The sequence below is a fragment of the Phalaenopsis equestris genome, unplaced genomic scaffold (genome assembly GCF_001263595.1).
Source record: "Phalaenopsis equestris unplaced genomic scaffold, ASM126359v1 Scaffold000130, whole genome shotgun sequence".
Classification (NCBI taxonomy): domain Eukaryota; kingdom Viridiplantae; phylum Streptophyta; class Magnoliopsida; order Asparagales; family Orchidaceae; genus Phalaenopsis; species Phalaenopsis equestris.
This window is the reverse complement of record NW_018164572.1, coordinates 156427-169392: the sequence shown is the minus strand read 5'-3', so window position 1 is coordinate 169392 and position 12966 is coordinate 156427. Positions and strand designations below refer to the sequence as shown.

At 35.1% G+C, this 12966-nt stretch overlaps 1 protein-coding gene across 3 annotated transcripts; it reads left to right on the top strand.

Annotated features, from left to right (window-relative positions):
* Nucleotides 1–351: 351 nt before the first annotated feature.
* On the top strand, nucleotides 352–7384 carry LOC110021290 (F-box/kelch-repeat protein At5g60570-like). Of its 3 annotated transcripts, none has more exons than XM_020719728.1 (3): nucleotides 352–598; nucleotides 757–935; nucleotides 5708–7384. In XM_020719728.1, exons 2-3 carry the CDS (start codon nucleotides 913–915, stop codon nucleotides 7089–7091), a joined length of 1407 nt encoding a protein of 468 aa, XP_020575387.1. In that variant the 5' UTR covers nucleotides 352–598; nucleotides 757–912; the 3' UTR covers nucleotides 7092–7384. The 3 variants fall into 3 exon arrangements, with proteins under 3 accessions (XP_020575387.1, XP_020575386.1, XP_020575388.1); XM_020719727.1 differs by having other exon boundaries at nucleotides 5705–7384; XM_020719729.1 differs by having other exon boundaries at nucleotides 353–598; nucleotides 6236–7384.
* The last annotated feature ends 5582 nt before the right edge of the window (nucleotides 7385–12966 follow it).

Genomic DNA, 12966 nt, shown 5'->3' with positions numbered 1-12966 from the left:
GTTGTGGGCTCCATCAGTAACAGCTGGCAAACTGAGGAGTTAGGCCGGTGGTCCAGTGATGAGTCCAAATCGGAATATATTTAAATCATTAAAAAAATGGTAATTAATAAGCTTCTTTCTAGGAGACGTGCGGGGCTGTGCCTCACGTGCCTCGAAAGTATGTCCGCCAGCACGAAATTTGACGACAATGGAATTCATCTGACCGTTTATTTTAGCCGTAAACGCACATCAGCGATTATTTTTATTTATTATTATTATTATTATTTTTTTTTTGCATATTTACCATGTTCGAGTTTAGATTTTGCCCCCAGGTGAGGGTTTGGCCGGTAAAAGGGGTCCGCTATAAGAAGAGGGGGGATTGGCAGTTCGTGCCTTGGTGAGCGCCATTTTTTATTTTATTTTTTTCATGGCTATTGACCATAGAGCCGCAGTTTGATGGTGTGGTCTCCGCAATCCGACGTCATTCCGGCGGTCCTCAGGCGATTTAAGCCGTGCTTACGGAGGCTTCTTTGACAGGATCTTGACGATCCGGAGGAGTTGTGGAGGGTCGGTGGCCGATTGAAGCTAGTTTAGCTACTCATGGCGTTGGTCGAAGGAGGTGAGATTTTTGCTGTGAAAATAGCAGTTCGATCTTGTTTCTCCGATTGAATGGTTTGTTAGGATGAGAAAGTTCTGTATTAGAACCTAGATCTGCCGGAATGAAACTCTTGTTTTTTCGTTTTTCTGATTTGTTTGACTTCGGCCGGTTTTCTGTAGGTAAAAACGAAAACGTCGTGTCAGGAATATGGCGGGATCGTTGTTGCTATAGGAACTTTTACTGAATACCTTGTTACGATTCTGATTCGCTTTCTTGGATCTGGAGTAGCGTTGGCTTGGATCCGTGAGGCATTTTTGGCAATATTGGATCGAAAGATGAATGAAGCGCAGGAGCTGAGGTGAGCTTGATCGATCTGGTTCATTCCTAATTGCTATTATGGGATGTGAATAGAATTTTGGGTTCATCTATGTACTCATCTATTAGCTGAGGCCATTGAAACTTTTAATTTACATGACTTTTTATTTTATTATTAGCCATGTGGTCTGTTTATTTCAATTTTATTGCTTTTTATGCTTTGCTTGCCAGGTAAATTCGTGCTATTGGCCTTTAACATTTTTATGTTTAGCAATTCTTTCAAAATAAATGATTTAGGGGCAGTTTGGCTGCAAGCATGATTTATCTTAGTAGGGTTTATGGTAAATTCTGTTTAGATTTAATAAATTATTGTGGTGTTAAATCCTGAAAACTGTTAAGCTTGATATCCATTAAACCTTAATCTTGATAAATTGTTTGGCAATTTGTTTCACGATTTAAAAGATTATGTGATTTAATAAAAAATTTTAATCTGATGGGTAGAATCTGACATGAAACCTAAACTGACAAGAAAAATCACCAAAAAAAAAAATCATACGGTATGAACTTTTTGTTCATTTAAATAAATAAACCGGTATCTAATTTTTAAAATTTTTCAACTTTTAAAAATTTACTTGAGGACAATCAATTTTTTATAATCTAAAGTATCAAAGTGCTCTAAATCATAGAAAAAAAATCATATAAACATGTATTTATAGCTAAAGTGAACATCCATAACTTTATAAACATGACAAAAGGAACGAAAGAGGAAATTGTCTATAGAAGATTATTAAATCAAATAAATGACTAAAGAGATAACAAAGCCAATAAGATCACAAATTCACAATTTTATGTTACTTTACTATAGCTGGCAGGATCGGTCTTAAGAATGTACTTGACATTAGTCATGGAATCAGGTAGGCAATATATAGATTTGGAGAAGGAATGCAGCAACTATAATTCTGGTGAGTCTGAACCATTGTGAAGCCGTTATGCAACCTCCCAAATTTTATAAGATGGTGGAAGCGGGGTAGTCGACATGCGCATCTCTTCTTCCTCTTGACCTCATTACTAGGCGTCTTTGTGAATCCCTTATGTCTCACTTCACATAGACTACTAAAATTTGGATTTATCTCATAAACAGTGGTAAATTGAGCTTTGGGGAGGTAGTAAGATTTATATTGTACAAAAATTGTTTGATAATATATGGCCTAAATTCTTGATAAAGTTTGGTTAAATGTCGCAACCAAACAACCACTTAGTTTATAATTTTATTATAACAATTCTGATTTTTAAGCGACTGTTTGTACCTATTTCTAACTAGTATTTATGTGAGATTTAGCTCAAATTCTACCAAACAAAACTTTATTGATTTTAGATCCTCTAGTAAAATTAAATCACGTATAACCCCTATTTCTGGTAAATATGAGAGTTTCTAAAGTTTATTGTTTGCTGTTTTTAACATGATGCTGGAGGCAAAGCTCTGTTTAATTTAGTACCTTTTTTTTCTTAGAAGGCTATACACAACAGTGTGTATTTTCTTCCTTTGTACAACTGTATTATTAAAAGGTAATAATATCATGCATAACATTGTACAGATGCTTTTGTACCATCTGTTGTTATTCTTAAATGAAATGGGTGAGCTAGTGCAGGGGGAGAGTGGGAAAAGGAAACGAGATTTTGGTATAGATTTTCTTCCTTTTATTTATTTACTATTATTTTTTTAGTGAGCTAATTGAGGCTATCTTCTTGCTTGGAGGGCTTGCCCTTCTTACTGATTTGGTTATTGATTATATGATTTAATTGACCAATCCGCCACTTTCTATCATTTTTCATTGTTCTTGCATAAAACTGTCCTCCACTTATCAACTTTAATTTCTCAGGGATTTCTTGGATGTTGTTAAAATGCAGAGCAATTGAAATGCATGAATTTTAAAAACATGTGAGCTGTTTGTTGGATGATAGCCAATTGTATTGAAATACCATTTTTTTATTTCTTATGATGCTTTGAAATTGCATTGAAATACGGTGGGAGGCGGTGTGCCCATTCGCAAATGAAGCAGGTGAGGTTGTGGTTTGTGATTTTTTTTTTTATTAATATGGACTTTATTTGGCTTGGGTGAATTCCATGTTCATAAAAGATAAGCATTCTGAGGATTCTAAATCTCTTACAAATACTTGAAATCGAACACAAAATAATTAGAACTAATGCATTCCTTTTGCTTTATACCCCTCATACTTGCAAACAAAGTACCTTTTAAAGAAGAGACAAAATAGTATTGTTTTTCTATTGAAATCTAAGATTTAAACCTTTTGAAAAAAAATAATATATGATATAAATGTTGAAGTCTTATTTTATATTTATTTATTTCTTTATTTTTAATAGTTAAGCACTAATGCACAAATCACCAACATACATATGATGGTCTTTGAAACCAAGATCTCTTTGATAGAGCCAAAGCTCTCAGTTAAACAGAATAGTGTGATCGACAGGACAAAACGCACTGAATAGTTTGAGCTGGACACGATTATATTGTTTGGATATAAGGGACAACACCACTTAAAATTTCTTTTGATGTTGATGTTAATTTTTATTATGTTATATAAAATTAAACTATTATGCATTCTCATAAAATATTGTTTTTATAAATTAATTATGATATTTATTAAATTATAACACACTCATACGCATAGATATATATATATATATATATATATACAAATAAATAAATACATGCATTCATGCATGCATGCATGTATGTCTGTATGTATGTGCATGTATGTATGTATGGGCATGCATGTGTGTGTGTGTGTGCGCGCGTGTGTGTACATATGTAGGTATGCATATGCCCCTAGATTGTCAAACAGAATTCAATTATTTATTTTATTGAATTCTCTCCTCAGTTTTGGCTCTGACATCATTTTCTTGTAAATATTGTAATCATTTAAATCATTAATTCCTGAAGTAAATAGCCAAACGACATGATAGGATTTAGCTGGATTTAATAGATATCCTACCATTTTTTTTTAAAATGATTTAACCCTGTCATGGTTTATTAATTTCTAATTTGGAATATTTATTAAATTTTACATCCCCCCTAAAGATTTTTGTAATGGTAATACTTTTTTGCGTTAACCTGTGCCTATTTTTGGGTGTAAAGAGAGAAGTTTTTTTCATTATTCAGTTTGAAGGTCTGTATCGTTTTATGTTTGTTAAATCAGATCATCATCAACTGCATGATCCTGTGCAGTATTGGCACCTGTCATTTTGAACGAGGAGAGGGGATGATTCAAGCACTTGAAGCAATTTACTGTAGGCAGTACATTAAGGAACTGTGAGAAATATTTGTCTGGAAACCCCTTCTAATACATTGGCATTAAATTCTCTAGAAAGTAATTTTTTTTAAAAGTTTAGTGGTTTTAGATGATTGGAGGTATAGCACTTTGTATATTATATTATTAGCACATGAGTACTAGGAAATTGACCATTTTATTAGATTTTGGAATAAATTTTTAAACTTTGTGAGGTTGGAATTAATTTCTTTAGGTTCTCACTAGAAGAATCAATAGTGTTTTTAGCTTTAGTTTAATTTAAAAGAATTCATCAACTAATCAAAATGTACGTGCTTAATACGCCCTTGGATTGTTAAACAGAATTCAATACTTTATTTTAGTGATTTCTCTCAGTTTTGTTTTACACATCCTTTTCTTGTAAATCTTGTAATCATTTAAATTTTTAATTCCTGAAATAAATAGCCAAACAACTTGATAGGATTTAACTGGTTTTGATAGATATCCTCGCAATTTATTTCTATGATTTAACCTTCTCAGGATTTATTAGTTTATAATTTAGAAGATTTATTAATTTTTTCTTGTAGTTAAACAACCCCTAAAGATTTTTGTAATTGTAATATTTTTTCGCGTTAGCCTGATCAGCTGAATCGACAACTTCAGTGTTGCCAATTATCAACTAGAAGTAATCGAATTCTGCTTCAAAACTGATTCTGAACACACCGGAATTTATTAAATCTGCTTGATTCCTTTCCTGTTAAACTTAATTTTCATAGTTCTGAACTGGGATTTGTAGAATCTAAAATCTAGGCATTACTTTGAATTGTGGTATGGATTGTAAAATACAGATCCAGAATTGAAGCCCGGTGATTTGATTTATCAATGAGTTATGTTAGTGTTCTAAAAATTAGAATGAAACCAAACTTGACATTCGGTAAATCTATAGAGGAAAAAAAATCAACTGATTTATGACCAAATTGAACCATCCAATTTATGTGGATCTGGCTTAGTTTATCGGTTTCACAGGACTGATGATGACCCCTAATTTGTTTCTATAACTGATCTATTTTTGAGTTAGATTAATGATATAGTCAACTCTTGATGTTGTGTTGGCAGTCAATTATTAAATGTGCACCGAAGTTACTGAAAACTGTTCACTATGTATTTCGGATGAGGCTAATGATTATGGCAAATGATAAAATGGGGTGAGGTTAATGATTATGGGATGATGCTAATGATTTGTTCACCATATAATTTTTTTTTTCTTTATTATAATGAGAGCATCTTTTTGTGGGTACCGATTAGTCCAATTGGTAAGGACCTTAGAAGTCCTTGCTGAGGTCTTGGATTCAATGTTCATCTACAATAATAAACTCCCAGCTTATGGATTTTTTGGGAGAAAACAAAAGGTAAATGAACAAATCACATATGCTGGCAAGGATTTTTTCTTGGTTCCTGTGAGGATATGCTTGTGTTTGTACTTTTATTGTTGCGGTAATAAATATTTCATTTTTTCTTCATCAGCAGAACATCATCAATTCTAGCAGGGTTTCTACTGTTTCTGAACCATTCATTCGAAAATCCAGAGAGAAAGAAGGCTTTGATAACTACTAAATCTGAAAAGATGTTTGTTATTCGAAGATATTTGCTTCAACAGTCTTTTAAATCCCTGGAGCCGGAAAACAATTCTTTTGAGCACCATGTGGTTTACATGCTTTTGGCCAAAAATTGCAGCCTTTTGATAGAGATGAAGATATACCTATTGCAAATTTACTTCACCATGTTTAGTCTGGAGTGCAAAAAACCACAAAAGAAAAACTTAGCGGTTAGAAAAAAACCTGGAATGGGTTACACTAGGCAAAGATCTAACGACTGTCTTATTCCAGGCCTTCCTGATGATGTTGCTTTTCAATGTTTGGCTTTGACTTCTAGATCTTACTACTCTTCACTTTCTTGTTTAAATAAAAGGTTTAATTTTATATTTGGTTCTGGGTATCTGTACGAGTTGAGGAGACAGCTTGGCATCATTGAGCATTGGGTCTACTTATCTTGCAGTTTAATGCCATGGGAGGCATTTGATCCCAGTCAGCTAAGGTGGATGAGGCTACCTACAATGCCTTGTGATGAGTGCTTCTCTTATGCAGATAAAGAGTCTCTTGCTGTTGGAACTAAACTTCTGGTATTTGGTAGGGAATTGACTGGTTTTGCCATTTGGATGTATTGCTTGGTAAGTCGTAGTTGGTGCAGGTGCCCTCTCATGACCTTACCACGCTGTCTGTTTGGGTCTGGCAGCTCTGGTAAAATTGCCATTGTTGCTGGTGGAAGCGATAAGAATGGCAAAATTTTAAAATTTGCTGAGTTGTATGATTCAGAGCTGGGTATATGGGAAACTTTACCTGATATGAACTTGCCTAGGAAAATGTGTTCTGGGTTCTTCATGGATGATAAATTTTATGTTATAGGGGGTATGTCAAGCCACACTGATTCTTTAACATGTGGTGAGGAATTTAATCTCCAAACAAGGACGTGGAGAAGGATTCCAGATATGTATCCTGGTGATAACAGGGCCACTCACCAGTCTCCACCTCTTGTAGCTGTTGTAAATAACCAGCTTTATACCGCTGATCAGTCTACAAATGAAGTTAAAAAATACGATAAAGTAAATAATACGTGGCATGTTGTGAAGCCTTTACCTGTCAGAGCTGATTCACATAATGGTTGGGGTATTGCATTCAAATCATGTGGTGAAATGCTGTTGGTGATAGGTGGACATAGGGGGCCTCAAGGTGAAGTCATTGTGCTGCATTCTTGGTGTCCTGAGGAGAGAAATAATGGTGCAGAATGGGATGTGCTTTCTGTGAGAGAACGAGCAGGTTCATTTGTATACAATTGTGCAATAATGGAATGCTGAAGGCAGCTTTACATGTTGGATGCAGTGTGAGAGCTTGAGTGGGTATGATAATCGTCTCATTTAATGGTCTAGCAGCTTTGCTGGGGTATTTTTCTTTTCAGTCCACGTGTACTGTAAATTTGTAGTTATTAGCCGGCATAACATTTGCTCTCTGTTCAAAAGCATTTGAATTTTCTTTGAGAATTTTTTCTCATTTCCTTCTCATTTTAGTATTCTAGTGCTCTCTCCTCTCTTTTCCTCGATTCTAAATTTGGAACAGCCATTGACATAAATTTGCAGAATGTTTTTAGTTATGCCGAGTGAATGATGCTGAGCATTAGGTACCAAGAAACGAGCCTTTTTCAATATTCCTGAAGTTCTTATGCAATTATGATTTTTTTTTTGGCTGCTTTTTCAAAGAGTTTATTTAATCACTGTAGAGATTTTCTTCAGTTCTTAAGATAGAATTTTGGGATTTTAAAAACTTTAGTCTTAGTCTTCCAACTATTTAGTTGGGAATCCATCTATAAAAACTTTAATACCTTTTAGTGCATTCTATATCTGTGAGAGAGCTATAAAACCTTTGAAATACTGTGGTATTTTCGACCTGGATGCATCAATCACTGGGGCGAGGAGGCTTAGAGGAACAATAGATTAATAATGTTTCTGGTCTGGAAGAAGGTAGGATTCATGCCTTTTTTATTTTCCTCGCCTTAGTGATCGGGTCAGGAAAAATAGTAGATACACCACTCAGTAGAAAAATGGTTAGCACATTCAAGGGGTGTTTGGTAGCATTATTATTTACAGGGGATTTAGCCATGGATTTAGCTTAAATCCAACCTAACATAAAAAAAATCAAAACTAAATCCAACGCTTCATCAAAATGAAAAGTTTTGCGTTTTGACATTTCTTCCCGCATTTCGTATGTAAAGCCAGATTTAGTAAAACTCACTCTTGAGACGGATTTACGATTTTCTTGTTGTTGTCGCTCGAGAGTTCATTCCCGTGAAAGTGAAGATTGGATTTACATGATTTAATAAATCTTATTTAACAAATCTTATTTAACGTAAATTTAGTCTGCATCCAAACCCCGCCTTAGTAAAGAACAAATGGATTTGCTCAACATGTCGGGAAGCTTTCCGACCTTAGGCCTCAACAGATGACCAAGATAATGTACCGAATATCGATCACAAGACCCCAGAGAGTTAAATGAATTAATAATAATGAGTTGGCATAAAACCCTTATTCAAACAGTTATTGTTGCGTCTTTCTTTTTTTCTCTCGCGCACACTAAATTACTGAAGGGGATATCAACTCTTTCTCCTTTGAGTTTCTTCATCTTATATTGGTGATAAAGAATGGAGAAAGTATTCCATACGGATGGCGCATGCAGAGATGTATGCACTGTCCGATCTCGGCCGTCGATCACAATTTTTTTTTAATTTTTTTTAAATGGGGCCCACCGAAATACAGTTTTGCTGTGATCGACGGTCGAGATCAGATGCGTTGTCCGTATGAAATATTTTTTCGTAGAGGACAATCACAATCACTTGCCCTCATATCAATTGATTGTTCCTTGACTATTAGGGCACGATCCCTCTACACATAGCATTACCAGTCAGGTTTTTTTGTTTTTTTTTTTTTTTGGTTGGATGTTGAGAGACATTTTGAATTAGAGTATTTGTCGATGGAGACCATGATAGGCATCTTATATACCCCGCCAGAAAGTAGCGTCGGAAGCAAAGCAGACTCACTCACTTGGCATATCACCCTGAAGGCTTCTCTTAGCAACAACTTTGTATCATAGAACATGTTGCTCACGCACGTAACTCATTGAAATATGCAACCCTGAGCCATTCGTGCCACACAAATCCTATCTGTTTAATAACGTTGTTCCCCATAATGAATTGAACACATGCACTTTTTTTTGGCTAGTTCCACATTCCGGCTAAACCCAAAATGTTTGGTCAATCTACGATCCGTCAACTAACTAAATTCAGTTGTCAGACCATTCTACAATTAACAGTTTACCATCCTCAAAAATCCCAAGATAATTAATGGTCTGTTTGGTGCAGCTGCAGCTTTTCAGCTGCACTACTTCAAGAAGTTGCTGTGGGGAAGCTGCTGCGGGGAAGCTGACTGGTTGTTTGTTGCAGCTGTGTGAAAACAGCTGTGGGGCAGCTGTTTCTGAAAAAATGACAATTATGCCCCTGTTTAGTTAAACTGTTTGGAACGGAAAAATAACAATCTTATATATGATACAACAGAAGCAGAAATTCATTTTACTAACTAAAAATGTAAAAAATAGACTTTTACAATTTTTAGTCAATCCCAGAAGTCATAAATTTGTTGTTTAAAAATAAATTTCAAATAAAAACAATCTAAAATTACATACAAGTAGTCCATGCTTCACCAAAAAAACGAGCATATGCTGCACCAAAAAAAAAAAAAAATGATTTACATACATACAACCCAATTCTTAAGTATTTACATGTCTAACACTAACTTTACTTTTTTCGTTTATACCGCCCAAATCTTTCATGTCACATAAAAAAAACCACTCTTTTAACTTTTAAAAAGTGAAATACAAATTTTCATGGAAATGTAAGACAATATATATGATAAAATTGAAGTTTGGGTGTTAGCTCAATTCCTATGTATGTACACATGTAACACCTGTACTTCAATTTTTACAAACATAAAATGACAACATTCTTTGGGTCTTATAAATGTAAAACATAAAGTTTAGATATGTAAATGCATAGTAATTGGTTGGTATAATTATAAATGTAAAACATAAAGTTTAGAAATACAAGCATTCATTTACAAAGCTACACATACTATCAGAGAACAAAGAGGCATGCAACAAGGATCCAATTAATTGAAGTTTCCCAATTTATTCAAATATGTTACTTCAGCTTCTTCAAGGTTGATTGTTTTCTGCTTCAATTGTAAAATCCAATACTCAATCGTTGCAGTCAAATATTGATTTGAGTGCTATGTTGGTAAATATGAAAGTTTAGTTGTGAGATAGGTAAATACAAAAGAGTTGTGCTATGCATGTAAATTCTCCTTTTTTCCAGTTTTTATCAATTATTAACAATAATTTAGTTAGTCGTATAAGTGAAATTTGTATGCAAAGCTTTTGGCTCGTGGCTATCTTGCATCATGTATGTTAAACATTTGATGGCATCTTTACTCTTAAAATGAAGAGCCTGAAACAATGATAAGCACCTCCAACGATGGAAACACATAAACCTTGTCATTCCCATGGAATTTACAATCAAGCCGCTTTGCTTTTGGCACGTTACAACGTCAGAAAGGTACAACGACTTGAGGTTGGGAAGCTGCCCAAAAGGTGGAAGAGTTTCCCACTCCGAGCACCCGTTCAGACTGATGATTGGAGATCAGATCTGTATTGTACATCCATTTTGTAGGGAAGCTGCTCACTTCGAGCAAGAAGAATAATAGGCGGAACGCTGGGACATGGCGAGACGGTGAGAGATCGGGAACACCAGGAGAATGCTAGGGCAGATGGATTCCTTGCGTACGGGGGCAATTTGGCATATTTAGCCAGCGGAAGCTGGAGCCGCGGGGTCGATCCCACTGTCTGCTTTCCTCCCGCTTCAGCGTCCTTCTGCCGCGAAGCTGGGAGCTGAAGATACTTATGGTGATGTAAATAAGAAAAATAAACAATCAATAAAATAATTCTTAAATCTTAGGATAAGGAAACAGGGACATATATAAATAAGAAGGTGAATTCTAAATCTTATAAAGACAAAGAATTCCAAATTCCAGCGAACAAGTTAAATTTACATACATAACACATAATTGGTATGTATAATGCATTAACTATCAATAAAACAACTAAAATCATGAAAAATTTCCATTAATTTTTGTTTCTTCTCTCTTGAATTAGCTGTTGTCCAAAATCACAGATCGTGATTGAAACTTAAAGTTACTTTCCTTTTTAAAAGAAGAAGAAGAAGAATGTAATTAGACATTGTTTTACTTTGCAGATAGAGCCAGAGAAGATGACAACGGAGTGGAGAGCTGAAGCGAGAGAGAGGGAAGGGGTGAACGGTACCTGTGAGCGACGATGGGGGGAGGAAATCATCGAATATCAAGTGATCGGACGACCCTTCTCCCACCAGTAGTACCATTCCTCCTTCCTCCAGGTGGGGCGCAGGGCAGAACTCGTGAGAACTTACGAAGGAGAAATTAGGGGTACGAGAGTAAAAAACGGAGCGGTAACGCGGGCCGCAGGGTCTCACCCGTGGTCGGCGTTTCGCCCAGATTCGCGGCAGCGGCGAGCAAAACACTGTGCCAGACAGTGTCAAACCGCGACGTCCCGCCGCACCGCGCAGAGGAAGCCGCGCCCAACAGGTAAATAGATGGGTCATCACACGTGTATTGGGTTTTCAATTGACAGGACCAAACGGCTAATTTTACAATTTAGAAGTAACTTAAAGAGCGGCTTGAACCTCGAGTTTTTTTTGTCTGCTATCTTAAAGTCACTATGAGGCCATGACGGTGTTTGTTAGACTATACTATTGATAGGATTTATTCATGAATTTAACTTAAATTCAGCTCATCACCAAAAAATAAAAAATAAATTAAATGCTTCGTTAAATCAGATTTTCTCAGGTTGAGTTTTTTTTTTCTCATGTTTTATCTCTTTTACTACGTAAGTCCGGATTTAGTAAATCCAACTGTGAGGCGGACTTATTATCCGGTTGCTCGCTCGCCTGCTTCTCCGTCGGACCCTGATTTTTAGATTTATGTAACGTCATCTGAGTTGCAGACAAATACCTCCAATGTAGGCCCGAAAGTACGGACTTATTATCCCGTTGCTCGCCTGCTTCTCCGTCGGACCCTGATTTTTAGATTTATGTAACGTCATCTGAGTTGCAGACAAATACCTCCAATGTAGGCCCGAAAGTATTATAGAGATAGAATTCAAACTTTACGCTAGCCATGCCTTTAGTAACAGTGCACTGCACGGGAAATAATTTATGCTTTTTGTTCAATGGCATACTCGAATCGAGGACCATAATAGTAGGTGGTTGTTTGGTTTATTGTAGAAATTAAGACGGTATCATACTGTTGTGGAAGATAACTCTTATACATATTATATATTCTAATCATATATAGGGTTACCTATAAATTTAGAATATTACATGGTAAGAAGACACCTTTGTTTTATCCAGTTAACTCGCGTTATTATTATATGCTTTTGTAAAACATATGTTATATGATTTGAAGTATATCGATTGCACTATAATGCTAAACTAGAATTATAACATAAACATGCATTTTGATAGAATAACAAGTAGACATAAAACTTTTTTGAATTATCAATGTTCCTTGCTGTCTCTAATTTGTCCATTGTAGGCAATGTTGTTTTGAAGGGTAAAATACAGGAAGATCTTTAGTGGTTCAGGATTTATTTAATTATGTATTTTGTTCATTTTGTGATTTCAAATAAAATTTAGGGTTTAGGGTTCCGCAAAGATCGTTATATGCGCAGATAAAGAGAAGTTTACAAAAAAAAAAGATTTTTTATATTAAAATCCAGAAAGAAAAATATTCACAAAACTATATACCTGTTAAAATAATTCATTATCTAAACGAAGATTGCGAAAGCTTGATTTTCAACTCTTTTTATTAAACTTTTTTTTGTTATTATAATTCCAAGTTAATTATAAATTAAAAATTATTAATGTAGCTTCACGTTTTAGATTATTATTTTCAAATTGTTGTTTATTAAATTTTTTTGGATGTATTTGAATGGAATTCTTCGACACTTTCATATAGGGCTGTCAAAATGGCTCGTTTTTCGCGAACAGCTCGTGTTCGGCTCGTTAAGAAGCTCGTGTTCGGCTCGTTCGCTAAG

Coding starts and splice junctions, on each gene's coding strand:
- LOC110021290 (XM_020719727.1), top strand. CDS start 913: ATGAATGAAGCGCAGGAGCTGAG. Junction 936..5,704: donor AATGAAGCGCAGGAGCTGAG/GTGAGCTTGATC, acceptor TTTCTTCATCAG/CAGAACATCATCAATTCTAG.